Source organism: Thunnus thynnus, chromosome 8, assembly GCF_963924715.1.
Source record: "Thunnus thynnus chromosome 8, fThuThy2.1, whole genome shotgun sequence".
NCBI classification, from domain to species: Eukaryota; Metazoa; Chordata; class Actinopteri; order Scombriformes; family Scombridae; genus Thunnus; species Thunnus thynnus.
Window position 1 is genome coordinate 13,022,565 of NC_089524.1, and position 18,302 is coordinate 13,040,866.

Here is an 18,302-nt window from a genome sequence, read left to right on the forward strand (position 1 = left end):
AATCTTGGACTAATAAAGATTAAAGCCAAAAAAACAACAAAATGAAAAAGACACTACCCTCTGAAATAACACAATCTGGTCAACTGCAACTCCAGGTTGTGTGTTTTGTGGGAGGCAGAGGAGAAAAAGTATGACTTGAGTCCTGCAGGAGGAAATGAACATGAGTATGAACTAAGCAGCAGCCGCCTGACTGACTGTTGAAGCCAATGTGGAAGATGTAATAGTTCCCCTAGTAGCCACAACTTCCTGGCTTGAAAATACTTTATAGCTACATTTAACACCATTGCTGACCCATGACAAATATTGGATTGGAGTGAATTTTCAAAGAAATAAAAATGAAAACTTAATTTCATAAGGTCTCATAGCACTTTTCATGTCTGAGGTCATATTTCCATGAAGCCGGCATGTATAAGAATGAATAATTGTTACTGTTCACACTTAGTTTTATGAGTATGTTTACATGCACATTAGTATCCCAGTGTTGAGTCTTATCCTGGTTTTAAACTTATTCGGGATAACGCATTTATGTGGACCATTATTCATACCCCTTTATAGCCTACATCATCAGGGTCCAGGTTTCCGATCATCTGCGTCATGTCTTGATTCCACATTTCAGCCGCGATCAGAAACTTGGATAAGGTGCCACAGTGTCTCGGTTTCTATCAGAATACTTCAGCAAGCATATCCAGGTTTCTCAGGACAGGATTAAGGGCTTAGCCAGGTTTTTTATGTTTAGATACACAAGTCATAACCAGGTGAGATAATAGTGCACGTGTAAACGCACTCAATTTTAATTTCACAGACGTTATAACCATGTTGCTGTACACTTGGTGAAATGAATGTAGATTAACCATCTGACAAAACACTACAGAAGCCGATGAGGTGACTTCATCAGCCACAGTAACAACCAGCTGAAAGAAAACCTGCAGACTGCATGGTTGGACGTCTCTGCAGCTCAGTGTGACACCTCACAAGTTTCTCCACAAGGTGGTGCAACACTCACTCTGCTCTGCTGTCTAAATCACTGCAATAGAGAAGAAAGTTTTGCCAGTTCATAAAGGCAGTCACACCCACTGTGCCTGTTCAATTATAGAGAAACTCTGAGATATATTACTGTTTTTAAATGAAGAATTAAGTAGCAGTAAAACATAAAGAAAGAATAGGCTCATTGTTTTTCGCCCAAACTGTAATGTTGCAAAACTTCAGAACAGAACACTTTTGTTTGAACCTTCAAAAACCAGGATTTTTAAAAAAAATTTTATTACAGGACACTCACATTCTAGTTAAATATATCTTTATTATACTGAAAAATGGTCACAAGCATTACTTTCGGTTATTTTTCAGAACATTGTGGTTCTGATGTGAATGTACAGCAGCCAGAGGAGATAAAGCAAGTAAAGCCTGAAAGAAAGCATAGTCAGTCTCTGAGTAGAACATACTGTGTAGTATAAACATATCTCATTCAAAGGAAATCCATTATTCCTTTTGAAGGCCAGAGCCTAAAGCGCTGTTGCCTCATCTGACTGTGTTTATGCTAAATTTATCAACTCTTGAAACTCTCTGTGAGGTTGTGTAATACATCCCTATAGAAAAGTGAACCTAGACTGACTGATAAGTTATATTTGAATACAAAGTCAATATAACTTTGATACCGTATATCAGTATATACATGTACGCACTTACATGTGCACTTTCTCACACTCCCATAAAACACACATGCATACATTGCTCCCCTCCCTCGCAGCTTATTCTCATTAGCAGAGTTAATGTTGTCATAGGAGCCAGCAGCCAGCTGGGCCGTAGGAGCCATTTGGCTGGTGGATTTGGTTACACAGCGGCCTCACAAACACCTCATTCTCAGCGAACGTCCACCCCGGCATCTGTTTCCCGGTCCAACATGTTTCACAAGCATGTTGCACAAGGAGGGAGAAGAGCACTGGTGGGAGGGGGTAAGAGGAGTTTTAGTTTAGGTTAGCTAAGAGGACAAAATTCAAAACACGGTAAACATCTGAATATGATATCAAGAATCACAGCATGATGAACTAACAGTTCTTGGTATTAAAAATGTCCACAATGAAAAAGGAGGCGTCGAGTTGTGTTACAGGTACGTGTATATGTGTTTTGATTAATTATTGTATTGATCATTCAATGTATGTCTTTCAGTCCAGTGGAAATATTCACTAAATATGTATTTGGGGGTTTTAGTATTTAGTAATTTTAGTCATTATTCTCTTTGTTGAACATAAATCAGTTCCAGCAAAATTAACAAGAAGTCATTTTTGTGAGACTTTTCATGACCTTGTTACGGTGGAGGGGTTTGCATGTGCTGTAACATCTGTTAAGGTCTCCCAAGGCAAAGTGGTCCCAGGTAGGGGGCCAGTCAAAGGCCCTGTTTACACCTGGTATTAACATGGGTGATCCATGGAGCGATTCAAGAAACTTAAAGATTCAGTGTCCTTTGCAAATAGTCACCTCACCGAGAACAGGGGAACATGAGCCTGGTGGCTTTAGGCCTACAATGCACCCGGTTGTCCTCAACACCTTTGAGGTTTCGGTACATTGCCAAACAGGAGTCAGGTGAAATCAGACACCTTGGAGGACTGTAGGGTGTGTTCCAACTATTGGGGTATTACATTCCTCAGCCTCCCTAGAAAGTCTTATGCCAGGATCCTGGAAAGGCGACTAAGTAACTGTATCTCAGATTCAAGAGGGGCCAACTTTACTCATGCAAGGATACTAGACGGCTCACGTCAGCCCGTCTGGTCTGCTTTGTTGACTCGGACAAGGCTCGTTTCACGATTGCGTCTCTCACAGTGTCTTGTTTGGGTAGCAGTAGGAACATGAGGTGGCGGAGCCATTACTTAAAGCCATTATAACTAAATCAAGAGCTGTGTCTGCGTTCTTGAAAGCAAATCAAGTGTGTTGTCAGTTGGTGTTGTGCCTTCTCGCTGGTTTTCTGGGTGTGTGGAACGTCCAGTTGGATGACATCTCTGCTTACTGCAGATGATGAAATTGGGCTATGAAGTGAAGTCAGAAGCCAAAAAAATAATGGAGAAAGTTCCTTCTCCGTGTGAGGACACTCAGGGTCTTGGTCATGAAGGAAGTTAATGCAACAGATTGGTGCATCATCCACAGGAATGTTTATTATACCAGACTGACGTGAGAAGGAGTGAAATGTGGTTTTAGTCTGATCCAGTCCTGCTGAAGGTGATAAAGGAGTCAGTGTGAATGAATACACACAAAACACAGTTCAGGATAATAGTTTGATAGACGCTGGGATGTAACGGCGGACTAATTCCATTTGAGCCAGGAAGTAAGCTTCTGTTTCAGCAAATGTCGAGGAATCTTTGCCTGATGGCCTCGCATTTTTTTCATATTTCTGAACAACTGAGCCATCAGTGTATCGTCCCTGGTCTGGCACTCAACCTCGCTCCCTCTATGAGCCCACAGCTGGTACCATCTGATATCACCCAGCTGATATAAAAATCAATAGCAGATTACAGTGACACATGACCAGAACTTTGTTAGAATTTAATGAAAAGTTAGTTTTACATATACAGTTACAGTGAATATAAAGACAAGAACTGTGTCTAAAATTTACATAAAAATAAATAATTCCTTTGAGCTTTAATCACAGCTTTGGACTGTCAAAGGAATCTGGTTAGTTCAAGCACATTTACGTGACGGCAGCTGGTTTTTACCAACCACCAGCGTCAGATGAGGCTGAACTTTCCCGTATCCCCTCCACAACACCACTTCTAGTGCAGTAGGTCTTTAGCCAAATCAGTTTGCCTGTCTCATGTCTGACGTCTTAAAAATCCCCTACCCCACCTTCTCTCCCATGTGCCTGCCAACACGTCCGACTCGGCCGCCTGCCCTCTGTCTCAAAAGACAAATATTTGCCTGTGATGTCGACAGCAGCTAGCTGGTCAGTTGATGAGATCATCGGGTCCAGTGAGTCCATCATTCCCTGTGGTGAGACTGAGTCGCGCTCCTCTGTTGGAGCTCAGAGTCGACCTGGGAAATATATGATTACACCTGTTATAGGTAAAAAAATGTAAAGTATGTGGTTGTTAATTTGCCTTTTATGAATTTGAATAAATGAAAATAATAGAAAAGGTCATGGTTTAGCTGTGAAGATGAAAATCTGAGGGGAACAAAAATGATATATATAGTAAAAACAGACGTTCATGAATGAGTTTGCACTTGCTGTGAGCTTGTAACTGATACATATTCATGAAACCACAGCAGTAACTGACACATTAGAGTCTGAATCCCTTTTTTTAATCAGATCCACAATGAATTCATGCTATCATTAGTTTCAAAGGATTGATATAAACATTACGAAACGATACAACTTTTATTGTCAGTTTGAGTCCTTAGGCAGTTCTGTTCGAGAGGTTTACACACAGATTAAACATACAGTTACACATATGTGATCCTTTTCATAGACGTATAAAGCACATCAAACAGTCGTGACAATCATCACATTATGACCTCTGGATTCAGATCTCAGTTAGCAGCACACTGATCTCGGTTTAGCAACAAGATCAACTGATGTATAAAAGGATTTTTCAGCCTGTTGTGTTTAAATTGACGAACTCAAAATCTCCTCCTGGCAGACAGAAGTTGGTACTCTCTGTTTAAAACATGCGAGGAGTCAGAAAAGATGCGGTTAGCAAGTCTGAGCATGCTCTTGTTGTGAGTTACTTGGAGGCAGTGTGCCACGGGTTGGCCATTAATCTTTGCACAAATTTGGATTTGATTATACAGTTTAGTTTTAAGTTTCGCACATAGGCTGCTGAGCCAGGCCGTACTGCAATACACTATGACACTCTGAATAACTGATTTAAAAAACAGAAAAGTAAGCTAGCAACTGGCTCCAGAAGATTTGAGTCCACAAAGAAAGTAAATGCGCTGCTGTATCTTCTTACAGAGTCCATGATAGCGTGGCATCTATCATAACACCCAGGTATTTGTATGAAGAGACTTGTTTAATTTCTACATTGTGATTTATCACTGGAGGCAGCTGACAGTCAGGAGGAAGGCCGAGAATAATTTCCTGTCTTATTAGTATTGATAATAAAGAGTATTTTTGTCCCACCATTCAATTAGCCAGTCAACATTACACTGGTACAGTCTGGGGTCATCGCTGTCAGTCAGCAGAGATAATAAAGTGAAATCATCAGAGTATTTTAAAAGAAACTGGTGGTGCAATCTGCAGTTTACAATGTAAACAGGTGAGTTAATGCTTCAATGTTAGTCCTGATCGGAGAGGAAAGTGTATCATTTATCTTTACTAGCTGGATTCTGTTTGTGAGAAGAGAGTTGTACCAGTAAACGAGGTTTAGATTGAACTGTAACTGAATCATTTTGGACAGGAGTAAATCAGGCTGAATTATATTAAATGCAGATGAAAAGTCCAGGAAAAGAGCTCTTGCATCTGTTTTAGGTTTGTCGAGGTGTTTGGTGATTAGATGCACAAGCGTGACAACTGCATCTTCAATGCTGCAACGTTGCTTGTAGGCAAATTGAAAAGAATCTTGTGTGTTGAGGTGATTTCATAATAACAGATGTAAGTGTTTCTTGGCTGAAAATCATTGTCCTCTTTAGGATATTGTTTTTTGGGAGAGGTTTAATATGAGATGTCCTCCAAGCTAGTGGAATGGTATGAGTGTCAGTTGAAAGATACGTTGCCAGACAGAGTCTGAGGCCTTGCCAAAGGATTTAAAAACATGATCACTAAAGCTGAAGTAGTATGATAGGGTTGAATTGTGGTCAATGATTTGGTTGCGATGGTTTGAACCAAAAAAAAAAAAAAAGATTGTAGAGTTTCCTATTCTGTTGAGAAATGAATTTTTGAATTGTGTCTGTAAAGTGTGTGTGTGTGTGTGTGTGTGTGTGTGTGTGTGTTTGCTGAACCTGTAAACAGTTAAAACATCCACAGGAGGCTCACTGTCTCAGAGAGTTTCCCTGATAAGAGTGAAGAGTGCAGGTCTCTCTCTCTCACACACACACGCTGCACACATGTACAACACATTTACCTCATACTGTGGATATACATTACCACACACACTCTCTCTCTCTCTCTCTCTCTCACACACACACACATCACATGCAAGAATATGACAACATGTGTGTGTAAATCGTGCACTTAGATACACACTCATACCAGACTTACACCAGTGCATACATAGCATACCTTTACAAACACACCAAATTAAAATTACACACACACACACACACACACACACACACACACACACACACACACACACACGTGTTGCAACTACTACAGCCACATTTGGCTGTCCGTAACCGCAGACCCCCCCACTCTTTCTCTCTTTCACACACGCGCGCGCATAGTTCGTGTCTTTTTTAAAGACTCCGTCCATGTGCCTGGAAGGAGGAGACAGACAGAGAGAGCCATAGAGAGACAGAGGGAGGGAGGAGTGTATCTTCAGAGAGGAGACTTAGTTCAGCTCTGAAACTCCTCAATCTGGATTTGAAACGAACCTCGTCTTTAACTCTCCGCGTGCAGCTCTCCAAACCGCATGAAACAGTAGCGCATCGCTGAGGAAATGACTCTTTAAAAACCCGCACTGCCTCGACACCCCTTCCCTTTTTCACTCTCTCCATGTTTCGGACTGGAGGCATGTTGCTGAAACACACCGATGAGGGCTCTCCTCCGTCTGTCCGTGCGTCAATGGAAACCCGGCGCGGTGTGAAGGGAGAGGAGAGAGCGCACAAGAGCCGAGGAGCAGCAGGGCACCAGGGGGACGAGGAAGACGAAGATTAGCGGAGAACAAACCAGAATAGGAGCCAAAAACAATCACAAACATGAGTTTACCGAATAACTGTGTGTATCTGGCCCCCTCGGTCCAGGATCGCTACTTCAAGGTGCGCAACGGGAATATCTGCGGGTCTCCGTGCGCCGTCAACCGGCCCATCGACATCGTGCAGAAGCGCAGGCGGTAGGCCAGATGTGTTTTTAATCCAGCTGTTACTGTTGCAAACTCGAAACACACTGCTGTCTGTTCACTTTTTAACAAAGTTTCACAATTCTTCCAAATAATCATTATATCTTTACTATAATATTAATCATATTATTAATCATATATAGAGTAGGGAACTGCATGTAGCACTCAGTAGTGAGTTTTATCATAATTAATTGTCTTTATCTCCTCTGTTAATATTCCTAAAAGAGTGGACACAACACCATGAAACATGTAGCAACTCAGTACAGTAGCCCTGCAACAGATATGTGAAATTCATAATGATCGATAATTTTGGAGACACTGTCAGAGAAGTGTTAAATCTCCACCTTTAATGTTTTTGCTTATAACTTCATTTCAATTATTGAATTAACTTACCTAATTATTTTAATTAATTTTTACATGTTTGTTTTAGCAGCACTAATAGCTACAGCATATGTCATCAAAAATATTATTTAAATAAAATTCGTATTACATTATAAGGTGTTCTTGGTATTGTTTCCACTCTCTCCACAATATCTTTGGCACTCAACACTGAGTTCATAAACATTTAACTGGCTAATATATTAAGTTACATTTGTGACCTGTTACACTGCTGCTGCAGGGCTACTCAGTACCTATCAGTTATTATTATTATTATTAATGTATAACCTCTATGATATTTTTGTGGCGACTCTCATTACAGACCTGAGAGATATTTTTGTAATTTTTGGTATTTTTTCCTCTAAAATATTCCAGTAATATTCTGAAAGAGATGTTTCTGTGTTGCTCAGCATGTAACATTTATAGTGACCTTGTATTTGTATCTCTTTATGATATTATTATCATTCACACTGGACTTACTGTACAGTACTTCTCAGAGTTAAAGCAACCTCAGTGTACTTAATGATATTTGATGACATTTTTATTTCATCTCTTATAATATCAGCATTATATTCTTACATCATCCTCCATCTGCACGACTCAGTGGTGTGTTAATAGAGAACCGGCTGGTATTTTCACTTTTGATAGTGTCATTACAATATTTGATACGTTTAATTTTCACAAACACCGGTTGCAGAATTAGTTCAAACCTTTTCATTGTTGTGATTTTTACAACAGTAGTGAGGTCACAAAGAGGCGACATTTTCTGGATTGGCAACATTTCAAGCAATGACGAGTAAGACGGTCAAGGGTCAGAGGCAGTAACTTGCAGGTAATAGATTGAACAAATCTCAGATCAAAGTCTTTTTAATCTCGGGTGTTAGAATAACATCTATAGTCAGCTGCCCTCTATCTGCCAGGTTTCCTCAGCAGACATAATGCAGTCAGACGGTAAAGTTGAGGTCAGACTGACCAAATCATCCGAGTTTGGTTGTTAAGTGCTGCTTTATTAGTGTAATGGTGACTCAGACAGAATGATGTGGTTGTAGAGGAAGATCTGAGTCAGGATCATCTGAATCCGTGTGTGTATTTGGTGAAGCTTTTAGCGAAAACACAAATATTTATTCTCTCACTACCACTGTGACACTCACCCTTTAATACCCTCCATCTACTGCGTATCTGCAGTCGGATCTTTCTGCTTGTTTGACACACTCTTCAACACACGTAACAGAATGCATGCACTCGTTCACAGCTTTAACCACAGTTTTTCAGCTGACACTATACTATAGTCATTCAGGAAGTCTTGTGTTTGTTAAGGATGGGTTGCAACCAGTTTTATGTTGCATTCATGATGTTTATCGTTCTTTTTTCTCGAGCTGAGTGAGTGATGTGACCTCATGGAGTGAAGTTTTATGTGCACACATAGTCAGAAGGCTGAAAAGTATAATATTAGTACAATAAGACGAAGCACAATCAGAGTTGTAGCCTACTTGCAGTACTCCTTAGTATCTCCTACAGATACTATTACTACTAGACAATAGCTGCCATTTCAACTGTTTCATCATGAGAGAACATTAAAGATATTGATTAATGATTAAGTAACAATGATGAGAAAACTGAAGTTATATAGTTCATTCAGCCTCATGTACTACTACAAACACATATTTTTTATTCTCAGCAGACGAGTATACCTGAAAGTGGCTGCTGCCTTAGGAGTCACAGAAGGAAATATGACTAATTTTGCAGCCGGCCTTTGAGAAAGTCAAGACGACGTCAGCCTGTTTGGGCGGGGGAGGGGGATCAAAGTGTCTTTATAATGTCAACCCACCAATAAAAAGCCTTCAAAGGGAGATGGCTAATGAACGCTGAGTCGACCGTATTTATAGGCCTGATGGATCAACCACATGTGTGTAATAACAGTCAGAAAGCAGCGGAGAAAAGTAGAGCGCACACTGTAATCGTCCAAATCCCTTTAACCCTGCACCCTGTGTAGTTTCCATTAATCCCTAGACGGAAACATGCTGCTGCAATCGTCATCGTTTTACCTCATGAAGTTAGAGGTTTACAGTTAGTTTTGGCAAAACAGACGTTCATGTGCATCTGCGCAGATATTTAGCTCCTGCTTTAAGGTTTGTGATGTATCTGATAGTTGTCTCTTCTCAGCTCAGTTTCCTCATACTACTCAGTTACTCACAGTGCCATATTATGTCTTTTCTCGTCCTCGTCCTCTCCTGTCTCGTCTTGTTATATTTTCCCCTCGTTTCCCCTGCAGTCATCCTGTCATATTCTGTCCTGTCATTAGAGTAAGGCAATAAGATCGTATATCAGCAAGAGTTATCTGGTGAGTGGACACTAAAAAAACTAGGTGCTGGTCGTGGCAGTGGAATATATTGAAGAGAAGATGACCGCACACTAAGGTCCAATGATTTAATTACATAACCGACATTGCGATCACCGCTTGTCAAATAAAGCCTTATATATGCGTCTCACACCTGGTATTAATCCACAAAGGGCTGCAACTAATGATTATTTTCATTATCAATTAATCTGCCGATTATTTTCTTGATTAATAAATTAATCGGTTTGTCTATAAAAGGTCACAAAATAGGTAAAAAATGCCTGTTATAATTCAGAGCTCATGATGTCGTCTGCAAATGTCTTGTTTTGTTTGATCGACAGTCCAAACTGAAAAGATACTCAGTTTATTATAATGTATAATCACATTTGAGAAGCTTAAACCAGCTATTTTCTGGTATTTTGCTTTAAAAAAGTGACCAAAATCATTATTCAATTATGAAAATTTGAATAATCGACTAATCGATTAATCACCTAATCGCTACAACTCTAAATCCACACTCAGTGACATCAACAATAAGTTACAAGGGTTCATCTGAGTTCATCACAGTCATTGAACATTAAAAGTTAAGATAACACATCAACATTTCATTCCATATACATTTTTTGACATGATAGCTTTTGGATATACTCCCAGCTTTATACTCCTCAAATGTTCAGATAACTAAGACAACAATCTTAAAGTAAGAGCTACATAGAAATGGACCCATGGGCCTGTATTTATTTAGGCATTACAAACAATATATTGTTAGGGGCCCCAGGTTTACATTTTAATAATAATGATGAACACAACATTAAAAGATCAGTTTAACAAAAAGGGGACAAAAGACATAATTGTAACACTATATTTACAAAACACAACCAAGTAGGCCTGTTTAAGTCCATATCAGATGTTAATGTATAATATAATAAGAGTTCTGATTAACCATCACTGTGAAGATCAGTCCAAAAGAACATCATAATACAGAAATTGATTAATCAGTATATACAGTATGTTTAATTAACAAGAAGCATTTAAGATCAAATTCAGTGTTGAGCCCATAAGTTGTTTTTAACTGGTGGATCCAGTAAGACAATATTTACCATGAGACAACATATATTTGTCAATTATCAGAGAATTTGCCTTGCCGTTGATACTATTGGCAGTTATCAATGACTGAGTATATTAGACCATTGTGGACAATATTGAAAGTACCAGGAGATTAACTTTTTTGACAATATTGGATTTTGATATGATTGGATTGGAGCAATGTGACAAAGTACCTCAATTTCTCAGGTTTTTCATGTGCTGGATTAACCAAAACCACACCTGGTTTTCCATTTATTTAAAATCACATAAACAGTGAAAGAGGATTTTATATTGTCTACTCCTACCTTTCATTCTTCTCCCAGCTGGGGTTTTTTCCATTATTGCTCTTTTCATCAGCAGATCTGTATTCTCAGTGATGATGATGAGGACTGATGTCAGACTTACTCATCAGGTTTTACCCCGACCCCGCAGTCGAGATCACTGATGTCAGCTGGATATTGTCTCACACAGTGAGAGGAGGAACTAACAGCTCATCAATCTTGATGATAATAATAACAGAGATTATGTCGCTACTTATATTTATTCTGTAGTCACCAAAGTTGCTCTGCACCATAACATCAAAGTAACTCAGCCCTATAAGCAGCCATAATAGGTTGTTTAGTAATATTTTAATATTTAAATACAATCATTTTTATTTTATTCATACTTTAGTTTAGAAACTATTTAGATTTTCTTCATATGAATAACCGACATAATTTTGATGATCATCATCAACCACATCCTGAGCTATAATCACGTTTTTCAGTCCATTAGTAACATTTTTTTGTGTGTGTGTTTGATGTACTACACGTAGATTAACATGACTCAATAAATTAGAGCTCTGGTGGGGTTTTTTTGTTTTTATATCAGACAGGATTTAATCGCTGGGGTCAGAGGCGTTTTGCTCTCAGCATATTGGTGACAGTCATGATGAAATGTGTCGTGTACGTGCAGCCTCGTGCTCTTCGCTGCTTGTGAATTGACACTTTAATATGTCGCCATTCGTAGTAGTTTCACAGGCCTTCGCTGAGTCTAATCAATTGGTGTTTTTATAAACATCTAATCAATGTTGAAGAGTCAACAACAACATTTTCTTCATCGCCATAGTTAGATTTTTAAAATTCTAGCTGTGTGTTTTGGCAAAGTGTGAGCCAGTTTATATTTTGTACTTTTATTTAATATCTTAATATTTGACAATTTTGTATTCAGTGCCTTAAATGTATCTTTGCTCTCATTCTTATCAAACTTTTCTATTGATGTATCTAATAAGATTTGAGCAATAATGTTTCCAAAATTCTGAAAATGGCCTTCAGATATATATGTTTTTTGTCAGGGTTGAAAAGTATCTGAAACAGCGCTTGAGTTTTCTCTCCGGCTAAACATGGTGCTGAGGCGGTGCCTTTAGGTGAAGGATGGCATGGGGATCAGCGTTGCTAAGGCTTACTGTGTGTTGGAGGTCTGAGGTTTGGCCACAGTGGAGTAAATGACTGCAGCTCTTTATATTTGGACCAGTTTTTAAGTCAGAACCTAACTAACATGAACAAAGCTGCTTAATAATAAATCCTAGGTCAATATTTTTCACTGAAAGGCTTTTACTGTTTGAGTAATGAGTACAGAAGGTAGGAACAGCATGGGATACATTTTAAAAAACATGATAATTAAGTGAATAATTTACATAAGAAATTATCAACATTTGCAGTGTTTCATTCTGTCGATCTTGTCAGACAAAAAGCTCCATCATATCTGGACAACAGTGAGTGGCTATGGAGGTTATTTTATGTCTTTATTATGCAATCAAGCACAATAGGTTTGCAATCAAAAAATAGGTTTGAGAGCAAAACTATCGACACTGTGATCAAAAAATCTTTTATTGCAAGTAAAATAAATTTGTGATTGAAATGCAAATCCAAAACTTTTGTTCACAAATCCAAAAGTTTTGCTTGCTGTTGAGCTGAATCTCGTGGGCGGGACCTACGCTGAAAGATGTAAGACGCGTCTCTATTGGCCAGTCTTGATCGGAGTGACGGCTTGGCAACATCCACAGTTAGTAAACGAGAGGGAGTTTTGAAATCCATGGAGAAGACAGAGCTGAGTGGAGATGACAGAAATAAATGTGGAGGTGTGTTTACACATAACTTCCGTCTTAGTAATGGCAAGAATGTTATGTTTGAACTGGCGCATGTCGATTGCTTTTGTTTAACGATCTGTGATGTCGTAATAGGTTAAAAATTTTATAAATCACACTTTTATTTTACTTTTAATTACAGTGTCGATAGTTTTGCTCTCAAATCTATTTTTTTATTGCAAACTTTTTTCTGTTTGATTGCATAATAAAGACACAAAAGAACCTCCATAACTGGCTGAATCTGATATTTCAATTAAAAGGCCAAAATCTGAGTGAAATATCAGTTTAACCTGTGTAGTTTCCATGCAGGTATCGCCTGACTTTTCGTGCTGTCTGTCGCGTCCCTCCAACCAGTTCAGCAATGAGATCTGACCTTTGATGGTGTCACAACAGGTTCGCCAGCCCTCTGGGCCTCAGCCCATGTCAACACTAAAATGTGACGCACAGTTCACTCTACATAAAGTCAAAGGTCACTGCAAGCTGGCAGCATGTTGCAACATAATGTAAATGAAGAGTCACGTCAGTTCTGACAAGGCACCGAAGTCGTGAGTGTGAGTCAGCTGTGAGTATCACTGACAGTATCAGCGCTCTCATTACGGCCTCCTGCAGCTGGTTTGACTCCACTCACCTGTGCTGACAGTGTTGATATATTTCTCCCTCCTCAGACTGCAGCTCTGTCTGCTTTAGTTTATTTTTATACATGTCACAGTCATCTCATGCCGTGTGTATTTTGTGTATCCCAAATCTAAGTGACATGTATCTGTTGGGTTCTGTTGAGGGGCTGCAGCTCTCCACACTAATGTAATACACTGACTCAACCTCAAGAGCAGTACATATTCTGCCAAAATAAAAGGGTTTTATCCATCGATTTAAGTGTTTCTCTCAGCACTGGGAGATGACGTGTAGAGTAGCTCTGAATGAGTAAGTATGCTAGACGGAGAGTCTGGCACAACTTCACCTACTTCCAAGGTGGAAAATGTGTGTGAGTTTTGACGTTTTTGACTGAGTATGGTGGCAGGAAAATGATAATGAAAATATTTTTTCAAATTTCCTCGCTATGGATTTAAAAATCATCAGACATGAACTTTGTTGCTCATCAGTGGCTGGTAAAGTAAAATATCTGCTTGCCACGAATGATGTTTATCCACCAAAATGATTCAGCCACATCTTATGGTCTTCATCAGCTGATGGTCTTTGCTTAGTTGTCATCATGTGTCACAGGTGGTCGTATATCGGAGGAGGGATTGTAGCCCCTGTCTATGTTCAAAGATGTCTCCTTGATCTTTCTCCAGCCGTCTACTGATTCCTAGCCTCGTCACCTTTGACCCCTTCCCAGTCAATGCTGTGACGGCTTTCAGTCATGTGGTCACAGAAAGCTGGCGTTCATTCAGTCTCTTGTCCAGGGTTTGCTGTTTTACTGATGTACTATTCCCAACAGCTGTTACATGTGATGTCATGATGATGTCATACACCACTCCACTTTTCCTCTCTGGGGTGTCCTTGTCTCTAGAGTGTACCGGCAGAGATCTTAAGAAATAACATTCAACATTTATTATTGTATACATTTTTCTAGAAAGATTAATAATTTCTGTATAAACAGTTCACTGACATTGTTATTATTATAATCTAACAGGTCAGCGTCATTAAATGATTCACAACAAACACATATTACAGGAATCTGCGCTTCTGCGAATAACAATTTTGACCTCAGATGAGGAGTGACAGGAAGCGGTGACGTGGGGTTGAGGAGTGACAGCAGCGGTTCACTGGACTTGACCCCAAATCGTTGTTAAATCATGGTTGACGCCTCAACCCGCTGAACCGCAGGACGCCTCTGCTCCGAGTCCTTGGAGTCTCTCCGCTCCGTTCCTACAACAAACACGCCTCAACAGAAATCCCACTGCGTCCACAAGTTCAGCCAGCTGGTTTCCGGCTTGTATCTTTTTAGCGCGTTTCATAGCATCCTTTGTGCTCTACTCTCTTATTTGGTGGAAAAACAGAACTGCAGTGAGCAGAGCACTGGGCCGGGAATAATTGCAGGCCTGCGAGCTGGTCGATCGGCATTGCAGTGACAACCATGAAACCACAACTGACGTCAGCAGACAAGTGTGACTGTGTTTGTGTGACTGTGTGTGTACTTGTGTAGAATATCACTGCTAGAATACTGGACTGAGTGTTATTCTGACTTCTCTGTGGCTCCAGGGATGATGATGATGATCAACTGAGGGACAGATGAACACTTTACAAAGAGCCTCTGTTCCATAACGGTGTAGCAGGATTAGACAATAGTGTTTTTGATGGACTTTTTACACAATACAAGTGAATGAGGAAATAAGGCATCCGCATGCATCCTGCTCCTGCGCAGTTTGTCACAGGTGAACCTCACCTACACAGACTTCAGGGCTGCGCCCACACAGCAGGATGCCAGGTAGGGAAAGACCGGGGGTTGGACGGGACTTTATACAACTTTAATTTGTTTTGAGAGATGACAAAGACACACCTGGAGAGAGAAGATGCAGTGTTTGTATGTGAGTGCTTCAAAGATTATTATTAGAGTATTAAGTTTGTGCAGAGATTAGAACAGTAATGCCAAAAATTAAAATATGAACACAGAAAAAAATCGTGTTTTGCTAAACTAAATTTGGAAAAGGAAAAAAAAAAGTATCTCAAGTGTAATTTTACGGGTCGGACACCTGATATTGTGCATGCTAAACAATATGTATACATTGTTAAGTAAAATATGTAAGATATAGATACAAATTAGATTTTACTTTTTCAGTTTTCATTGGGTAATGTAACCTCCTCCTCTTATTGTCGTTAATGATAATAATAAATAAGATTCTGAGTGCTTTATATGAACTAAGCACCTTAAAACAATTAAGACAAAAAAGGCAGAAAAAGACTTTCTCTTCCCCGATATCTCCATCTTGTCGTGTCCCGCTGATGAGCAGTGTGATTGGCTGCTCCTGGGTTGCCCTCAGCTAATTGGAGGAGGAAGTGGCACAATCTTGCCTCACCGCCGGACTCAATCACTGTATACCGAAAGGCGCCAATTAGTGCCATATGAACATGATTAGAGGAACACTCAGCATGGCCTGTTGCTGGGCAAAGACAGACTGTGTGTTTGTGTGTGTGTGTGTGTGTGTGTGTGTGTGTGTGTGCGTGTGTGGCCTGAACTTGCCTGTCCAGTTGCGCACCAGTGTGATGTAAGTTTGTTCGATTTTCAGGTCGATGCTGGAGCCAAATCTAGATCTCTACTGCTGGGGCTGTAATCACAAACTGCCTGTGTGTGTGTGTGTGTGTGGTTCTGGGTGGTTCTGGCCCAGTGTGTTACCCTCCTAACCAGTTTGTAATGATGTTAATGCTGATCAGCCACTGTATGGATTTTTGCCCCGGCTGGAAGGACAGAGGTAATCACTGCCCATAGACTCCACGATCAATACCCGTCCGGAGGAGTGAATCAACCTTTGAGGCGTCCTGCACTCCAAAAATTTAACCACTTCAGCACTACATCAATCACATTTATATTTTAAGGACCATTCTGCTAAAAAGGCCACCTTTCTTTACAGGTTTTTGTCATTAGTAGTCTGTCCTTTAACCGCAGTAAAACAGTTCAAATATCCAAGACAGCGAACACATAACCTGATAAAATATCTCTGAGCTTTACGTTGAATTATTACCAACCTCTGCACTTCCTGTCAGAGGAGAACAAAAGAGCAAATATAATTTATCACTGTATCACAAAAAAATGGCAAATGTCAGGTTTGCCTGTTTGTTTTTCACAAGCTAAGATCAAAGGTTTCTTTTTAGACTTTTTGCACTAAGCTTCAACATTCATACAAACAGAAATCCTTCAGAGACACAGAGACCAGCGTGTAGACCTGGACATAAAACAGACCAGAATCCAAGGCAGCAAGGCTACTTAGAGTTGACTTACTGTTTCTCAGCCAGGAACACTCATATTAAAATTAAAGGCAGAAAGTTTTTGCTGTACTCTCAGCTGTCAAAAGGTATTCTGGGAAATGTAGGAAATCATTGCTTGAAGTAAAACACTCAGACAGCAACATACAGTAAATGACCACTCAGTGTTACGGCTGCTAATGACGCATCAGTCCAAAAACTATTAATATATGAACAGATAATGAGGAAACAATCAGTTGATAGATTAGTGCATATACAGAAAATTAATCAACAACAATTTTGATTAAGTAAAAATGACATATTGTAGTTCCAATGTGTCAAATGTGAGGATTTGCTGTTGATTTCTCTTTTGTATCATTTTTAATTTAATTTTTGGGGGTTTTGGTCCGCTGGTCGGACAAAACGAGCAATGTAAAGACATAACTTGAGCTTTGGGAACATGTGTTTGGCTTTTTAAAACCTTTTTTTTCAAAATTAGTAATTCTAAAAGTATTAACATAATTCTACACACATAATGAAAATATAATCAACATCATTAATGTTAGTTGCAGCCCTAATTGAAACGTTTGCAGTTTGTCTCATTTATAGTATTACAGTAGTGTATTTGACAAAAAGAGATGTTAAACTGTAACTTACAGATGCCTGGACATGACTTGTGGTGAATAGTTGCACAAGTACTTTAGTTTAGTAGTTTCAAATGACTTTTCCACAATATTCAACATGTAATAATGTTTATTCAGGTTGCAGACAGTATCTGATGTGGATCAAGGCCTGTAATAGTTTAGCCCCCCACCCCTTGTTTCTTGCTTTCTCTCTCTCTCTCTCTCTCTCTGTCTCTCCTCTTATGGCAAATCAAAACAGAGGTCCGCTGTTTTCAAAGGCAAGAGTCCTTCCTCCGCCTGTAGGTCAAAGGTCACACAGAAAAATAATAAACACAGCAGCTGGCTTGACTTGACGGGATCTTCTCCTCCCCTAAGCTATATTTAGAGAGACATGAGCTGCTCTGAGATCAGATGTTGGTGTTGGACGAGGAGTGTTTTGCTGTGTTTTGACAGCGATCCACAGTGGCTGGTCAGGTGGATGGAAAGAGCAGCTGGTTCTTCATGGAGGTGTGGCACTCGGTTTCAGTCCAGGATTTTTGTATACAACAGTGGAAGTAGTTTTAAAAAAAAATATGAAGATGATGCTGTAGACTTCTCTGCTCTTTACTATAAATAATAAAAAAACAGAAATTCAACCAGTGCTATGAGAACTGACCCAAGGTGTGACGTGAAATGTACCAAAGACACCGCTTCATTAACAGAAACCAGCTGTTACAACAGCGGCTGCATGATAATTCAAAAGAATCTGATATCTCCTAAACAAATGCATAATTCTTCAGGGTGCTGGTTGCAGGAAATGTCACAGCGTCCAGAGTGAAAAAAGCATCCAGCACGGCAGAAATTCTAGACCCAATTTAATCATAACAAAAATA

General features: G+C 39.6%; 1 protein-coding gene across 7 annotated transcripts in view; it reads left to right on the forward strand.

The window, feature by feature from the left end:
* The window catches only part of LOC137187590 (3',5'-cyclic-AMP phosphodiesterase 4C-like), a 118,001-nt gene that overhangs the window by 71,147 nt on the left and 28,552 nt on the right, over nucleotides 1–18,302 (forward strand). Inside the window, exon 1 of one of the 7 annotated variants that reach the window (XM_067596604.1) lies at nucleotides 6,392–6,974. The exons of the other annotated variants lie outside the window; for them this stretch is intronic. Within the exon in view, the coding sequence (XP_067452705.1) occupies nucleotides 6,841–6,974 (134 nt within the window). The 5' untranslated portion in view covers nucleotides 6,392–6,840. Of the gene's footprint in view, nucleotides 1–6,391; nucleotides 6,975–18,302 lie in introns of those variants that run through there. 7 annotated transcript variants of the gene reach the window in all.